Here is an 18,327-nt window from a genome sequence, read left to right as displayed (position 1 = left end):
CCTTCCAAAAATTTGGCTTTAAATGTTGACTGTACCCACCAAGTTTCATGCCCATACAACAGTTTTTACTAATTTGACCTCAGATGACCCCTGGTGACCTTGAAATGACCTTCCAAAAATTTGGCTTAAGTTTCATGCCTATACGACAGTTTTTACTCATTTGACCTCAGATGACCCCTACATGACCTCAGTGACCTTGACCCACTAACCAATACAACCCGGTTCTGTCTCGGGTCAAGATGCACCCACCCACCAAGTTTGAGGAACGTGCGACTCCTAGTCTCCGAGAAAATAGGCGGAAGGCAAACTTTAACCAAAACTTTAACCAAATTTGTCACATACACACCCCCACATACATACGGAAAAGTGATTATATAGTCTCCTGCCTTATCAGGCGAGACAAAAATACAATTAAAGCCATGCCCAAACTGTCCCGATTCACCCCGTTTTACGGTATGTATGTAAGTATGTTGTTGTTTTTTTCAATTGGTCATGGAACTGTTAACCGTTAACCATCTTATTTGAATGTGCTGTCAGCCTTGTAGTTTTATCAGCCTCATACGTCCCCATGTCCTATACTGCCTGTTATATAGGAGGCCCCAGGTCACATGGAGGAAAATGGTAAATCACACATATTTATATAGCAGCATTTCTCCTCATTTTTCACAATATTGCAGAATTCAGCAGCCAGATTTTGTCGTTATTTTAGAAAATCTGGCTGTTTTTATGTGATCTCCCATTTTCCCCCATGTGACCTTATAGGGGTGTGTGTGTGACAAATTCGCTTGAATTTTACCAATTTTTTTTTGCCAGAATTCACACCATGATAGTGACACCATCCATTGGTTTTGTGAGTCAATTTCAATATTCTGTATCTATTTCTCCCTTACAGTAAATGCAACTGATTTCTCATGGCACTATAACTAAAAATTGACATTTTTGAAATTTAACAGTCCTTGAAGTAAATTGTATAAATCTAATGATATGTACTTAAAGTGTATGTAGCTGGGTTGAAAAGAAGTCCAATCGTCCATCATTTTGACCTTCCGTATTGAAGATTCCCCAAAACACAAAAAAAAATCAGGTCTTTTTGGGAAGAAATGTACTTATCTTCAATATGAAAGGTCAAAATTTTCAATTGATGGTCGGCTTTTTGTCCCAGCTACATACACTTTAAGTACATATCATTAGATTTATAAAGTTTACTTTGAGGACTGTTAAAAGTCAAAAAATTTAAAAAATATCAATTTTTAATAATTTGCCCTAAAATTTGTATTGTATTGCAAATTTCAAAAAATCAAAATTATTTGATATCAGGATATCGTATTCAGAATGCAATTTGATATGTCTGATATGCTCAGGTCCCACAAAAAATATGTGAAAATGTTGCTATCCAAGCCATTATGCTATAAATAATGTTAATATAATAATTAAGTAAGCATTAATACTCTGGTGAAGTGATGTAATAAACGGAAGTAACTACCATAGCAATAGGTGAAAACAATTTTTGAATATACCGCGCTGCACTGGTACATTGACACGGTACCTCTGCATTGAAGTAAATTTTACAGTCTATGATTGAAGCATTTGGAATTCAGAATGCAATTCGATATGTCTGATGTGCTCGAATGGCCCACAATAAATACTGTCCAAACGTTCATACCCCAGCCCTTAACTGGATCAGATATTAAAACATGCAAGCAGAAATAGGGTGGCGACAGAAAGTGACTAAATGACCATATACTTTAGTCAGACCATCTTAATTTAATAGTTTGTCTCAAAGCCCTTAAATGAGGAATTTTCACATCTGACGATGTCAGTCCTGAGATCTTTGTGTGGTGGATTTGGAATTAAAAGGAAATCTCCAGCAATAACATGATGTTATGATTGCCGGAGACTCCCTTTAAAAAAAACAGCTGAATCTTTTTTTTCAAATTACTCAATCCAGCAGGAATAATGTGCAACAAACAGGCAATTTGACTAACTATCAATTTAAGATGGCTGACTTATCAATCAAATCAAGTAGTTTGTTGAGCAAAATAATTTTTTTTCATTTTATACAATGTACATACTCAAGTCCATTGTAGCAAGCAACGATATGTGATGCGATCAAGCAAAATTAGTCGGAACTCGGAAATATTGATTTTGAGATATAGGCATACAAAGGAAATATTTCCTTTGTTTCATATTGTTTTGGAAACTCTATAATTGCTCATATCTTTGGAACTGGTTGTTCAGTTTGAATAGTGTTTTCTACAAAATACAGATTTGTAAATTATGCATTTTACTATCCTATAAGAAACTGAAAATGTTATATTTCCGAGTTCCGATTGATTTTGCTTGATCGCATCACATATGTTAAAAATTTGACTGAAATAAAAATAAAATTGAACATTTCATTTAACAATAATTCAAAATCAAATCCAGAGACACGCCACTATATTGCACACATAGTTTGCAAAAATGACACAAGCTCCAAAAGTTTCATGAGTCATGCTTTCTCATCATTTCAAAATTACTGATACTTTTCATGTGTCTTCTCATGAGCATTCCTAGACTAACTAGTAACAAAGCGTTTATCACAATATTTGCATGGGAATGGCATCACTCCCTTGTGAACCCTCTCATGCGCCTTTAGCACTACTTTCTGATTAAAACCCTTGCCGCATATACTACATAAAAACGGTTTCTCTCCTGTGTGAATCCTCTCGTGCTGTTTAAGCTTCCATTCCGAGGGAAACTTCTTTCCGCATTCTTCGCATTCGTGATTGAGAGGAAATTTACCCCAATGTCTCAGCTCGTGTTCTTCTAGACTTTTCTTCCAGTTGAATACACGCGAGCATATGGAGCAGAGGAACTTTTTATCCGGATCTGTGTCGTGCATCTGCTTGTGCACTCTAAGAGATCTTTTGCTGGCATAATTTTTGCAGCAAATTGTACACACGTATGGTGGGCCTCTGTCTGTACTTGGTTTCTCACCGTGGAAGAGACGGTTGTGATTTGTGAAATGTTTCTTGTCTAAAAAGGTTTTATTACAACATTCATATTTTTGAGATACTTTATCACCACCATGCTTGTTCTCGGATGTCTCATTTTGATGCATATTAATTATCTCAATAGCATTACTTGATGCGTCACTATGGTTACCGATTGTTGCATCACTGGTCTCACTTACATGTATTGCATTGCTTGAATCTTTGCTGTGCAACCGTTCATGTATTTTTAGATATCGTCTATTGCAATAACTTCTGTTGCAAATTTTACATACACATGGTTCTTCATCTTTTCTTGGTTTCTCACCGTGAAAGAGACGGATGTGATTTGTAAGAGTTCTCTGGTTTGAAAAAGTTTTATTACAACATTTGCAATGCTGAAATCTTTTACCGTCGTAATCGTTCTCAGATGCCTTATTTTGGTGCATATTTTTGGTGTTTGGTTTCTCACCATGGAAGAGACGGTTGTGATTTGTAAGAGCTCTCATGTTTAAGAAAGTTTTATTGCAACATTCACATTGATGAAATCCTTTGTCTGCATCATAATCATTCTCAGATGTCTTATTTTGATGCATATTAATTATCTCAATATCACTACTTGATGCATCACTATGGTTACCGATTGTTGCATCACTGGTTTCACTTATCGCATCACCTACATCTCTGGTGTGCAACTGTTCATGTACTTTAAGACTCCATCTGTTGGCATAAATTGTGTTGCAAATTTTACATACACATAGTTCTTCATCTTTTACATCTCTGGTGTGCAACCGTTCATGTACTTGAAGACTTCTTCTGTTGGCATAAGTTTTGCTGCAAATTTTACATACACATGGTTCTCTATCTTTTCCCGCTCTCTCACCGTGAAAGAGACGGTTGTGATTTGTAAAAGTTCTCTTGTTTAAAAAAGTTTTATTACAACATTTGCAATGATGAAATCGTCTACCGTCGTAATCGTTTTCAGATGTCTTATTTTGGTGCATATTTTTGGTGCTTGGTTCCTCACCATGGAAGAGACGGTTGTGGTTTGTAAAATGTCTCTTGTTTAAGAAAGTTTGATTGCAACATTCATATTTAAGAGATCCTTTGTCACCATCATGAATGTTCTCAGATGTCTCATTTTGATGCATATTATTAATTGTCTCAATATCATTACTTGATGCATCCCCGGATACATCACTATGGTTACCTATCGTTGCATCACTGGTCTCGCTTATTGCATCACTTGAATCTGATTCCACTATCATTGACTCATCCTCGGTATCATAATGGTCCTCTGTGAAACCAATATCATGGAGAATGGCGAAGCAATCCCAGCAGTAATCATAGTCTGTTTCTCCTTCAGGAATTGGTGCACCAGCTTTCTCATTGTTGATGGTCTCATTATGGGGTAGTTTTTTCTTACAGCGATGACACATGATCTCTGTTATCTCTTTGTCCGGCTGATGAAATATATCAGGTACAGTATTGGTATGCGATGATGTACTAGGTGTGCAACTGTAAATAATATAATAAGAAAAATACTTCTCTTGCATAATTGCCAACATGATTTGGATCTTTTGGATATGTTGATACATGTACATCCAGAAACATATAGGCCTAATACCTTGACCAACCCCTTCAGAGATGACTATGTAGAGAATAAACAATAGGAATTTTTGTTTTTATTATCCTCTACCGTGTGATAAACAATGGGCAGGTCCAATATTTTGAGTAGTGGATGCCGGCGCGTTTATTCTCATTCTTATAAGTTACCGTCATAAAAACTCCCTATTATAAAATGAACGAAATTTATTTACAACTCATGTATTCTGTTGCGCGTACTGCTAGCGTGTGCACTAGTCTACGCATACAACGCAATACATACCCGCACCTCTACAAGCGTATTACGCGTTATCAGCACTAATGACGACGTGGGGTCGTCTACATCCTGATAGACGACACCCAAAATCATGTGATTGTCCAATCAGATTATGTGTCTACGAACTAGACCACTCCCACCGACTAAGAATATGCGTGTTAAATGGGCACTGTCGCAGAGAATATATGGGTTAATGGCGTTTTGGGGCTCAAGCTGTCCATTCTTTCATTGCTTTTTCTCTTTTTTCACTTTCTTTTTCTCTTTTTACAAAAAAAGGGGGTCCACTCCTTTGAACAACATTTGGAAATGTCAAGGAAACTATAAAGGGAGACACTTGCTTTGCCACCCTGTACCCCTTCCATATCACCCATAATTCTGTGGATGCATTCATCCAAATAACAACAAAATAAGTCACATCAATTGCAATAATTTATTTTTCCATTTTAATTATAGCTACTTGCTTATACATGTACTTCAAACCAATGTAAATCTCAACCATCTTGAGTTTCAGATTTTTTTTTCCTTTTCAAAATTGATCTAATAATACAAATTTACATTGACAAATAATACAATGTAAGCAATAAGTGGAGTACTAACTAGGCAAGTTAAAAAAGGTGAGTTGAAGAAAAGGCGACTTAAAACTTGCTGTAACCTACTTACATATGTATGGGACTTGACGTAAATCTTTAACTCGACAACAGGACTTGTCGTAACTTGCCGATGGGACTTGCCGTAAAAATCTTAACTCGCTGGTGGGACTTGCTGTAAAAATCTTAACTCTAATTTTTTAACAGTCCAAGGGGTCTTATTTTTTCAGTATATCAGGCCTTGTTGTGTGCTTCATGCAAAGTTTTCCCAGTGAAATCATTTTGGAAACTAGTCATCAGACCAATTTTGCTCCCCTTGGAAATTTTGCCCCCCATGGTTATATTACCAGGCTAGCCAGCTCCATATACAGGACTGGCGCTAGCTACATTGATTTCCTGAGCAGAATCGACCAAAAATGTGATGTGAATCTTATTCTTAGATGAGCATGTACATATACATATGAAGAGCTTAGTTTCAAAACCCCTTACATCCACTTCAGAAATTTTGAGAAAACATTAATAAATCATCAAAGAAATCATTGATATAAGGGGGTCTGCAACAAAAGCAGTTTTTGGCGGGATGCCTGGGTAGGATGAGCATCCCGCCAAAAACTGCTCTTTATTATAGGGCTCATATTGAAATACCCTACCACGTTTTCACACAGAAAGAAGGCAGGATTCCCCTTGCCAAGCGTGCGCCTCAGGAAAGCTCAGTCATAAAACGGATGGATTATATGCATCAGTGATACACCCTGCCTTTTGAAGCGGTCCATGATGAATGGGAAGATTTACTCCGCCCACTACAAACATAACGGTCTGGTGACAAGGATTAATAAAAGTTTATCAAAGACCTGCAATTTTATTGATTGTTGAACTAATTGAACTAATCGGCTCATCGCACAACCCAGGAAAGCGCGCTCCTAATTTAAGTGGCTAATTGCAGTGTTATAATCACACAGGATTTTAACAAAAGAAGGCTAGCACAGGAAAGCTGCAAGATGGCGCACACCTTCCTGTGTAAGGGAATTTCAATATGAGCCCTATAATATATCAGTGATTTTTTAGATGATTTCTCAAAATTGCTCAAGTGGATGTAAGGGGTTTTGAAACTAAGCTCTTCATAATTATACATCTTAATTTGGGGCTATAAATATTGTACAAATTACAAATTGGCCCAGTACACTCTTAATAACAAAGACTGCTCAACATGGCCTGGAGACAGTGCAAAAATTGAGTCAATTAATATGCTCAATATTGAGCATATTTTTAAATACAGTTGAGTATAATTTATTCAACATTGAGTATATTGATTCAAGTATATATTTGTGGGATAGGCTTTTACGACGGGAATTCATAACAATTAGTGGGTTTTTAGCGGGTTCGCCGTCGGACAAGTTTAGAACTGTCAAGCTTTCGTCAGGAGTAGCTCTGACTTCTTCAGGACAAAGTAGGTCCTACCTAAGAATGAGACATGTAGACCGCCAATTGTCTACTGATGACTCTGAAAAGAGTCGTTCACTGAAGACTGCCCCTTGTCAACAGAGAAAACAAGCAGATCTCGCCTATCTGCTAATGTGAAGGTTTTGGTGGCTCTGAAAAGAGCCGTTCAGTGAAGACTGCCCCTTGTCTACAGAGAACTAGCAGATCTCGCCTATCTGCTTATATAAAAAAACCCACTAATTGTTGTGATTCAAGTATGTTGAGCTTTTCCCTTTTTATTCTGGAATGAGTCATTTTTATTTACAGATTTCACATCACCAAATAATGTCTCTTGGGGGCTCTTGTCCTGATCTGCGGTGTTTTTACATTTCGGTAAAAGTTATACCTATAAATCAACATTAAAAACAAAAAAATTGTGCAGATTTTGGGGCAAATTTGTGCCAGATAATAAATGTAGGCTTGAATCTAAGCATCTGCCAAGATTGGGAAAGATTCTGGGCTTTTATTCAGATTTTTCATGTATTTCTCAAACCTTCTAGGTAAAATCACAAGTGCTTCTATTTTGAAAATTGCTTGTTTGTCTGTCAGGAAAACATCACTTTGAAAAAATGAGTCGCTTTGTAAGGTAGGTAGAGCCATATGAATAGCGGCCATTTTGTACATAAAGTATAGGGAAATTTATTACTAGTGCACCCTACAGTGCCTTGATTTGTGGCCAAAATGGTGCTAACTTGAAATTTCGAGCACTTTGTGCACAATCGTTGAAAGTAAAAGCGGGCATGTAAAATTAGGCCCACCAGAATGGGCTATTCCATTTAAAATCCACACTACCCCTGTGGAAGATTTTGGAAATATCACAGGGAGAGTATATTTTTAAATGTAATTGGTCCGAGTTAATAATTATGAAACCCATACTCACCCTGTATTATGGCTTTACCTATACATTTGTATCTTCCAAAACTGATGTGAGTATTTTAAACGGAAGTTACCCTTGGAATTGAATACTCTATTTAAAACTCACACTCCCTCTGTGGAAGACTTCCACAGAGTAGTGCCAGAGATCCTTTAATAATAGGGCAATTTAAAAAAAAATGAAGCCCTTCACTTTTTACTTGTTATTTCATAAATAAAGTCCTTTCCAGAAACCCCAATGATTGTAAAATGTGTGCTTAGATAGTCATTTATTTGTGACAAAAGATTTTAGCCCTCGCGTTTTGTCGAAAAAAATACCAGCCGATTATAATGCTAAAATTGTCAGGAGTGTAACACTTTTTTTTGCAATGAAAATCAACAGCAAGTTTTCAGAGAGCTAGTACAAAAAGATCAGGGTGTATATGTAACTATGTGATGTATATTTTGGAAGGCTAAATGGTCTACTTTCATTCAAAACTAATCCCAGTGATATCTATGTTGCTTAAGTTCCTCAAAATATTTTTTATAACATTACAGTATGACTTTTTGAAATTTGAAGCCTAACTCAACTAGTTGCAGAAATGATCATTGGAAATTATATGGTACAATGTTACACATTTCTTTCTTCATGCATGCTTATAAGTATCCCTTTGACCTATCATAAATAGCCAACTGATTTTAATAATCTGCATTGTTGCAGTTGAAGTGAAGCTTTTACTGAGAGAACCCAAAAATGTCAGGAGTGTAACATTGGCATTCTATCTTAAATTTAGTAATTGTTTTATAGATTTAATTACTTAAAATATTTTTTTAATAATAGTATAAGATAGATAGAAACTAATAATAACAAATACAATTGTGTTGGGTTGGGTATGTTTGTTATACATTTCATAAAATGTTGCGTCAGGAGTGTAACACATTTTGTTAATTGTGCTAAGATTCATCACAATAAGAACAAAGGCATGTAAAAAATTGAACATTCTGACTATAATAATACAGGTGATGCCTTGTAAATATAATTCATATTTATTCAATATACTAAATTGGATATTATTCTTTCATATGTTCAGTTTTTTTGCTTACATTGACTGAACATTATCTGTCAGGAGTGTAACAAAAGTATATTGGAAGTAAATGTTCAGATGGAATTAAACGGGCATATTGTATTTACCAAAATACTTTTAGCATGTATACTATATACCCATCTACAATACTTTAGAGGCATATTTTAAGTTTCTTTGCTTACATAACTTGAGACTGTGCCTGTAAAGATTATCTGTCAGGAGTGTAACAAAAGTGGTTGAATTATTGGCATCTTCCTTCCCATAACATAGAATATAACATGTACCCCAATATTGTTTTTTTATGTTGGTATTTCAAAGAGTGATATTTAAAACAAGTTTCAAACACTCTAGTACCATATTGTTGTATTGCCTGCCCACAAAATACTACGTGTTCATCACAATTTAAACTGAGAATGAACAAACAACACATAAAAATCTAAATGTTAACATATTTTTTAGTTTAATGTATGAACAGACACTCCTAATTTGTGTAATGTCATTATAACTACCTTACTGTTGAAGGGAAATGATTTGTGCTTCTTATAAATTCATCTTTTATAAATATAACAGTGTCAGGAGTGTAACACCATGTGTAGAAATATACATAAATGCTTTTTTGATGGATCGCCACTTTGTCATCGATTGTCATATAGACTCCAAATTTTCAGTACATTTAGGTAATACCACTCTCTGATGATAAAAACTATTAACAATCTTAAAAAACTGGCCAATTTGGAAAACCAAAAACTTTTTATTCTCAAATGTTTAAAAAGGGCATGTGTTGGCCAATTTGGTGGTATTTTTTCACTTTCATAGGTGTTGCTGTAATGAGGTAGCATTTTTTTTGTTATTCAATCTTTATAGGTATACTGGAACCAAAAAGTAGCATTTAGAAACATGCATTCTGTAAGATACACCAAGACCAAGTTTATGTTATTTTTTACAAAAAAATGCAGTTTTTGTTATAAATCTGTAAAAAATAAAAAAATTTGACTGATTTTGTCTGATCCTCAACTTATTTCACACAATATAACATCCTAAGCTCACAATAACATCCAAAATGGATTGATATATCAATATCCTATTTTTGGACAAAATGTCCACTTATGGCTTCATTTTTTTTAAATTGCCCAATAGAGATAGGACACTCTCTACAAACTGCCTATACCATGCTATACCACAGCTGAAGACAGGCAATTCGCAAGCGTCGTCGCCGGCCAAGTCTTACTACGATCGTGTAATGAGAAGATAGAGTCCTACATAGATATCTGAGGAAGAGACGGTCCGAATTGACCTAGTGACCTATAATTTATCCGAGAATCACATTTTTAGAGTATAAGTCCGCCCACCGCTGTCAATCATTCTAATGAACAAATAAAACAAGCTCTGGCAATAACGTAATCCTAATTATAAATGAGAAAATCACATTGTACATGTACTGTCTGCTGTACCATATGTCTTCCAACAAGTGCCGGAGTGTCGCGGTCCTGGTAGTGCGCATTTAAAATGGAATAGCCCAATATAATGGCATGTACATAAATTGACTTGAAAAGCCATATGTACAATTTCTGTCAAATTTTATATTCTTATTCTTTACCCAAAACGCTGAAATAATGTTGGAAGGGTTTATGTCCATTTTTCGCTGAAATACCAAGACCCCACTGGCTATTTTGGCCATTTGGAGTTCTATGGGGGACTTCAAGTCATTGCTCTGTTGACAAACAAACACAACAAATTTGGCCTATTCCATTTATTGTAAAAGTGGACATTTTCATGGTACATTAATTTTCACACTTTCGCGCACAACACAGCTACCGCGAAAATAAAAACATGCAAATATGTTCTTTTAATGTACAGGTCTACGTAAGAAAACTCAAAATCAAGAAATTTAAAACAAGCAATGCAGTTCAAAATCGGCAAAGCACGAAAAATTACACACGCGAAAATGACCACTTTTACAGTAGGTGCAAGATGGGACATGTGTAAACATTACAAATATGCCAAAACATCAGGTTTGAAAAAAATTAACCAATTTCATATTATATTTATAAGGCTTATTATGGCTTAAATTATCATCCTCTTGAGAAAGTTCAAAATTAGGAAATATAAATACATAAAAAGTCAAATAATGATAGTTTGCAGGATGATTCACTAAGAATGAATGATTGTGGTACAACAAATTAAACTGGGTTGTGTGCAGGGACTGCCTTTTGAGGAGAGCGAAAGCAATCAATCTTTACTGCTCTTCTTAAATCTGATAGGAGAGTGATTTTTTAGCTTTACTTAGCTGTCCATTCTCTCCTTACATTCTATTATGAATGCTTGATACATCTCTCCTTGAAGGCTCCAGAAGAGCTATTTAATGCTCTCCTCCTGCAAATTCCAAAAGCTCTCCTCCTGCAAATTCCAACAGACAGTCCCTGGTTTGCCAAGCAAAATCATTTAAAGCTGATTTGTAAGACTAAATAAATATTCCACTGAAATAAAAGGAATTGAACATTTCAGTTGGCAATGTTTCAGATCAAATCCAGATACATACCACTCACTTCATGTGTCTATGAAGGTCGCAAAAATGACTAGAGTTCAAAGGTTAATGAATCATTTCCAAATTAATGATACTTTTCATGTGTCTTTTCATGAGAATTCTTCTGACTGCTCTGAACAAAGCGTTTATCTCATTATTTCCAAATTAATGATACTTTTCATGTGTCTTTTCATGACTATTCCTAGCACAGCTTTGAACAAAGCGTTTATCACAATATTTACATGAGAATGGCATCACTCCGTTGTGCATCCTTTCATGCGCTTTTAGTGATACGTTCTGATTAAAACCCTTGCCACATATACTACATAAATAAGGTTTCTCTCCTGTGTGAATCATCCTGTGACGTCTAAGCCTGTCTCGCCTGTAAAACTTCTTTCCGCATTCTTTGCACTGGTGACGGAAATTACCTTGATGTTGCAGCTCGTGTGCTCTTAAGGAACGCCTATAGGCGAATACTTTTGAGCATATGGAGCAAAGGAACTTCTGATCTGGATCTTTTTTGTGCAAATATCCATGCACTCTAAGATTGACCCATTTGGCAAATATTTTGCAGCAAATTTTACACACGTATGGTCCTTCATCTTTTTGGGCATCTCTTGTTATTGGTTTTTCACCATGAAAGAGACGTTTGTGAGTTTTAAGAGTTTTATTGTGTAAAAAAGTTCTATTGCAATGTTCGCATTTATGAGATCCTTTGTTACTGTCATTATTGTCTTTTTTTGGTTTTTCACCATGAAAGAGACGTTTGTGAGTTTTAAGATTTCTCTTGTTTAAATAAGTTCTATTGCAATATTCACATTCATGAGATCCTCTGTTTCCACCATGCTTGTTCTCAGATGTCTCGTTTTGATGCATATTAATCGTCTCAATATTACTACTTGATGCATCAATATGGTTACCTATCGTCGCATCACTGGTCTCGCTTATTGCATCACTTGCATCAGATTCTGCAATCGTTGCCTCCTCCTCCTCCTTGGTATTATGTTTCTCGGTGAAACCAATATCATGAAGTATCGCAAAGCAATCCCAGCAGTAATCATAGTCTGTTTCTCCTTCAGGAGTTGGTGCACCAGCTCTCTTATTGTTGATGATCTCATTATCAGCTAGTTTTTTCTTGCAGCGATGACATGTGTAGTACGTCTCTGTTATCTCTTTGTATGGCTGATGAAATATATCGGGTACAGTATTGGTATGAGATGATGTACTAGGTGTGTAACTGTAAATAATACAATAAAAAAAATTCTCTTGCATTTTTTTTTTACATATGTAATTGCCAATCTTTATATTCTTTGGATTGTGTTGAATATTTTTAGGGCTGCTAAGAATACGCAACTGCATTATTTGCTGTGCAGTTCACATTTTCTTTTTTGTTTTGTTTTTGCATTTTGTTTTTTTTTTCAGCGGATTTGGAGAGTCCCTGAAAACCTAATGTCAAGTTCTGCAATCATCTGTGGTTCATTTTTCATTTTTTGCGGGAAATCACATATTTTTGCATTGTTTGAAAAATCAAAGTGCATATTTTGGCCTCAAAAATCGCGTATTCTTAGCAGGCCTAAATATTTTGATAGATCCAGAAGCACATACAGGATCAGAATTTTGGCGAGAATCCGAGAATTCTCGCAAAGATTCTCGTAAACAAATTTGTGTGAATTTGGTTCTTGCAAACTTTTGCAGTAAAAACAGCAGTTGATTTGCAAGAATAAAATGATTCCCGCAAATTTATTCTGCAAGAATCAAAATTGATTCTTGCACTGTGAAACAAAATTCTGACCCTGTGTACATGTACACATCACTTAATATAACCCCTACAAAGGTGACTGACCGTTTGTAAATGGGCAGTCATTTCATTCATTTGCTTTTTCTTTTTTCTTCACTTTCATTTTCACTCCTTCCCCTTAATATCAAATAGTGGCTCGACTTCTTTGTGTATTGGCATTTATATGCATGGTCATTTTTATTATTGTTCTAAAACAAATTATAGGAAACTAAGGATAGTGTAAGGAGAGTTTGACACATTCTTTGCTACCCTAACCTCTTTCACCACCCTGATTCTCACCTCAGTCTGCGGAAAACCATCAGAAAAACAAGTCACATCATTGTAAGAATTTAATTTTCCATTTTATTATTATAGCTACTGGCAGGTACATATATTTCAATGTTTGGATTCACACAAAATATATGCAATGGAAATATACATACATGTAGGGGCCTGCATATACATTATGGAAAAGTTAATGGAACACTCCAGCAATCACAACATTATGCCTTATATATTAGAAAAACAATTATCAAGCACAAATCACATGGTTTTATTCAAAACAAAACTCATGTTTACCATAAAAATGAATAGAAACAGTCGTCTCTGTTCAAATTTCCTCGTTTACGGAGTTTAGGGTTAGGTTTAGGGTTGGGGTAGGGCAGTCTCGTAATAAGACTAAAAGGTTGCACCCTATTCAGCAATCGCTCCCTCTTCCCTCCCAAAATGTTTCTATATGGTCGGAAATCAATTGAGTTCAGTTACATTACAGAATTTAATTGTAGAATTTCTGCTCACCCCCATACACTGCTTAGCATGTGCAGATTATAGGTAGTGTATGTGCGACGTCCGTGATTCGAAAGTCGCGTAACACTGTTGGTCCCGTGTTCAGGAGGATTCATCCCTGTGCACGTTAAAGTGTCAGAGCTATTCTAAAAGAAAAGGGGGATCAATCCGGATCATCCCCGGTTCTGATATGCACTAAACCCTCTAAGTTCAAGAGGACAAGATGGGCGCAATACAACTGTACATAGGTTGTCTACCCATAAAATCCTGTAGAATGTAGGGGGGTAAGCAATTTTTGGCAAGCTGAGAGGGGGGCAAGCAATTTTTGGCACATATTTATGGGGCATTTTTAAAATAAAATGCTCCAACAAGGCTTAGAGTATGAAAAAACCCGCTATATGCAAATTTTCCTGCTCGCTGTGCTCGAGAAGTCTAGCCAAGAATTTGCTCAGCTTCACATTCTAGACTAGAGACCATTGCATTCAAAATCTAGTCGGATTTGCTGAAGCATGACACCGTTAAAAGCAATGGAAGTTCAGAAGTAAACTTAGCCGATCACGACAGGCGATTGCATCACAAAATGTTGCTAAAATTACACTTCAGCTAAATTTTAGACTGTCCAAAATAGGCAGATCTTCCTCAAAGATGCAGTTGACTCATCGAAATAACTTTCATCCCAATTTCAACATTTCAAATAGAATAAAAAACCTCTGGTGCAAAAAATTGCACCGCTGTCCGACCGAAAAACAATAGCAATGCACTCTGGCATCGAATGCGTAACTATCGTGTGCAAATTCAAAGCTAGAGTTCTTGAGTAATGCTTGCTGCACTCGCAACATGTACTTTTTATTGAAATTGGGATCCCAAAAATTTGCACATGCAACAAAAAGGGTAAAGATTTTTTGGCAGGCCAAGAGGTGGGGCAAGCTATTTTCGGCAAGCCATTTGGAAATTTTACCACCCAGGGGGAGCTCATAATTATTGCACAGCCCCCTAATCATGCTAATGTTGTGGAGTAAGCTTACCATTCCAGTTTAAACAATCATAATTAGCTTTGTGTGATCATTCAGAGCTTGTCACACAAAGCTAGTTGACTTACTCATTAGGACAATCCATCATTACTTTACTGCTGCAGTTCTTGACAGCTAAATTATTTATGGAGAAGATATTATTTTCTCCAATGTTGCCATTGTCTTGACCTCCGACCTACAAGCTGCAGGTAGCTATTAGCAGCCCGTAGGCAATCAATTTTCATTACTTCAAGGGCGCTTTACACCAAATCTTAACATTCTGCTCAAAAATCTACTTGTCATAGGGAGTGTTCATAAATACTCTGGATGGGGGTTGGAAAATATGGGGTGGATAAAAAAAAAAGTCCTAAAAAGGGGGCTTTAAAAAAAAGTCCTTAAAAGGGCATTTTGTGATCCACAGCATCACCCCCCCCACACACACACTTTTCTCAATTTCCAAAAAAAAGTTGAGATTTGTATACCACTGGATACCTCTGGCTTAATGTTTATGTACAAAAAATTTCATGCAGATTAATTTGTTCAGCAAAAACATTGTGAAAATTTGAATTACGTTTTGGTACATCAGAAAGCTCCAGAACAAAAAATTGCAACACACTGTCTATGGAACAGTGTAATACACATACCGTAATCAATAATCGGTTTAAAAAAAATAAACGCAAAATTGGTATCAACTGAAAATATCTAAGAAAAAGTCATAAAAAGAGGATCACAAAATACTCCTTTAAGAGGGCGGATAAAAAGGTTTGAGGGTGAAAGTCCAGTGTAAAATTTTAATATGCCAGGCATGCACAAGTCTTGTGCATGAATGTAAAGTATTCAATTGTGTACTCTTAAGCTTCAAATCAAGAAAATGTGCTCACATTGCAAGTGCTCTTTCAAATCTTCTTCATTTATTATATAATAAACTTTGTCTAACCTTTTGCTGGTGTGATTGACGTTTAGTGCTTATGACGCCAATTCCCACCAGGAAATGACACATATAAACCCCTAGCTAGCTAGGAACCCTTGATAAGTGTCTGCTAACCTAAAACTGCCCTCCCATATAATTTCCACTAGCAAATAAAGGCACTGAACCTTAATTCTTGTTGGACTTTCAGAGGGAGCTCTCTATTTGCACATGAAATTTACCTCAAGGCAAAGGAACCCAAGTGTGCCATTAGGCGAATCTTTACAGTACAAGATCAAAACTGAATGACCATACTTTTAATACAGTTACAAATAGGAAATAAATAAACAAAAAAAAAGTGAATTAAATATGATATCATGAAGAAATTCACTTAGAATGAATGACTATTTGAAGAGCTTGTTTCCAAACCATCATTACTGGTCGAATACGATAGGATTTCAGTCTTAGGCGCCTTAACACGGCTACCCAATAGGTCCGGGGTTTGAACTTAGTCTCCGGTCGAGGCAGGTAGTTGAATTCGACAGGCGATCATGCAAGGAGACTTATAGACTTGAAACAGCCACTGTCATTGATTGGTCAGGCTTAGTTTAGGGTTAGGATGAGGGTTAGAGTTAGGGTTAGGATTAGGGTTATGAATAGGCTTATGGTTAGCTTACACAAAATAATTACTTGAAGGTTGTACACCAAATAAAAAAAAAAAAAAAAAAGTAACTTGTTGAATCAAAAGCTAAGTTAAGAACCACATATTACACTTTCAAAAAATAAATTTAACAAAAATTCATTGCTTGTTGTTGACACAGTTTTGGAGATAATCGCAATTTTATGAAGGAAATCCCTATTCAATGCTGTATTATATGCAAACTTCAATTGGATGTTTCTCCTAAACCGAATGTATTTCACCCTTGAAAATCTGCGATCACGTGGGTGTTGTCATGGAGATTGATATAATTGAAACTGGCATTGACCCTTTTTCAACACTGGAATGTGCTCCATACAAGCCCTGCAATTTTCGAGTTCAGAACAAATATTTGAACAAAATTTTGCACAAAATGTTCATTTTATACACATGAAGGTGAAAATGGGAATTTTAGAAATTTTTAAAAAAGTTCAAATTTTTTTCAATATTTTTTTAAAAATTATTTCTTTAGCATTCTGAAAATTGAGATTATCTTGATTGATAATCGATTACTGATAATCGATTATTGATAATCGATAATCGATTATTGATAATCGATAATCGATTATTGATTTTCGATAATCAATTATTGATTGACACCTCCATACAAATAGCCAGTAGGCCTACGTAAGGAAAAGGCATGATTTGAAAATCACCCCAATCATTTTTAATGCTATTTGAATAGCGGGCCCAATCATGATTGATATCGATAATTGATTATTGATAATAGATTATTGATTATCGATTATTGATTATCGATTATCGATTGTTGATTGACACATCCATACAAATAGACAGTACATAAGGAAAAAGCCAGATTTGAAAATCACCCCCCCCCCTCCACATCATTTTTAATGCTATTTGAATAGTAGACCTAATCTTGATTGATATTGATTATATTGACTGAATATTGATTATCGATTATCAATCGATCCATCACCTCCATACAAAAATCACCCCAATCATTTTTAATGCTATTTGAATAGCGGGCCCAATCATGATTGATATTGATAATTGATTATTGATAATAGATTATTGATTATCGATTATCGATTATCGATTGTTGATTGACACCTCCATACAAATAGACAGTATATAAGGAAAAAGCCAGATTTGAAAATCACCCCCCCCCTCCACATCATTTTTAATGCTATTTGAATAGTAGACCTAATCTTGATTGATATTGATTATATTGACTGAATATTGATTATCGATTATCAATCGATCCATCACCGATAACAGATAAACACTGGTTGCCAAAATGCAAACAAGATCATGCTGACCGGCATAGCCATCTTCTTCCATTCCTGTCGCCGCCGCATTACTGGTCGAATACGATAGGATTTCAGTCTTAGGCGCCTTAACACGGCTACCCAATAGGCCCGGGTTTGAACTTAGTCTCCGGTCGAGGCAGGTAGTTGAATTCGACAGGCGATCATGCAAGGAGACTTATAGACTTGAAACAGCCACTGTCATTGATTGGTCAGGCTTAGTTTAGGGTTAGGATGAGGGTTAGAGTTAGGGTTAGGATTAGGGTTATGAATAGGCTTATGGTTAGCTTACACAAAATAATTACTTGAAGGTTGTACACCGCCCCCCCCAAAAAAGTAACTTGTTGAATCAAAAGCTAGAGGGCTGCAGACAGGTTCAAAGACCTATGAGAGCGCTATCAGAAAACCGTCTATTTATTATTAACCGAAATCCTATCGTGTTCGACCAGTAATGATGTTAAGTTCACAACCACATAATGTTTCTCTTAAGGGGGTACT

The 18,327-nt window shown here is 35.9% G+C and overlaps 1 protein-coding gene across 1 annotated transcript; it reads right to left on the bottom strand.

Moving 5' to 3' along the window:
- Positions 1–1,278: 1,278 nt before the first annotated feature.
- On the bottom strand, positions 1,279–15,373 carry LOC140136840 (uncharacterized). Its single transcript, XM_072158439.1, has 2 exons — positions 15,044–15,373; positions 1,279–4,490 (listed from the first exon to the last, which is right to left on the bottom strand). Exons 1-2 carry the CDS (start codon positions 15,061–15,063, stop codon positions 2,558–2,560), a joined length of 1,953 nt encoding a protein of 650 aa, XP_072014540.1. The 5' UTR covers positions 15,064–15,373; the 3' UTR covers positions 1,279–2,557.
- Between the last annotated feature and the right edge of the window lie 2,954 nt (positions 15,374–18,327).

This window comes from Amphiura filiformis, chromosome 17, assembly GCF_039555335.1.
Source record: "Amphiura filiformis chromosome 17, Afil_fr2py, whole genome shotgun sequence".
Taxonomy (NCBI): domain Eukaryota; kingdom Metazoa; phylum Echinodermata; class Ophiuroidea; order Amphilepidida; family Amphiuridae; genus Amphiura; species Amphiura filiformis.
Note: the sequence above shows the minus strand (reverse complement) of the source record. Positions and strands in the feature narration are given on the sequence as shown.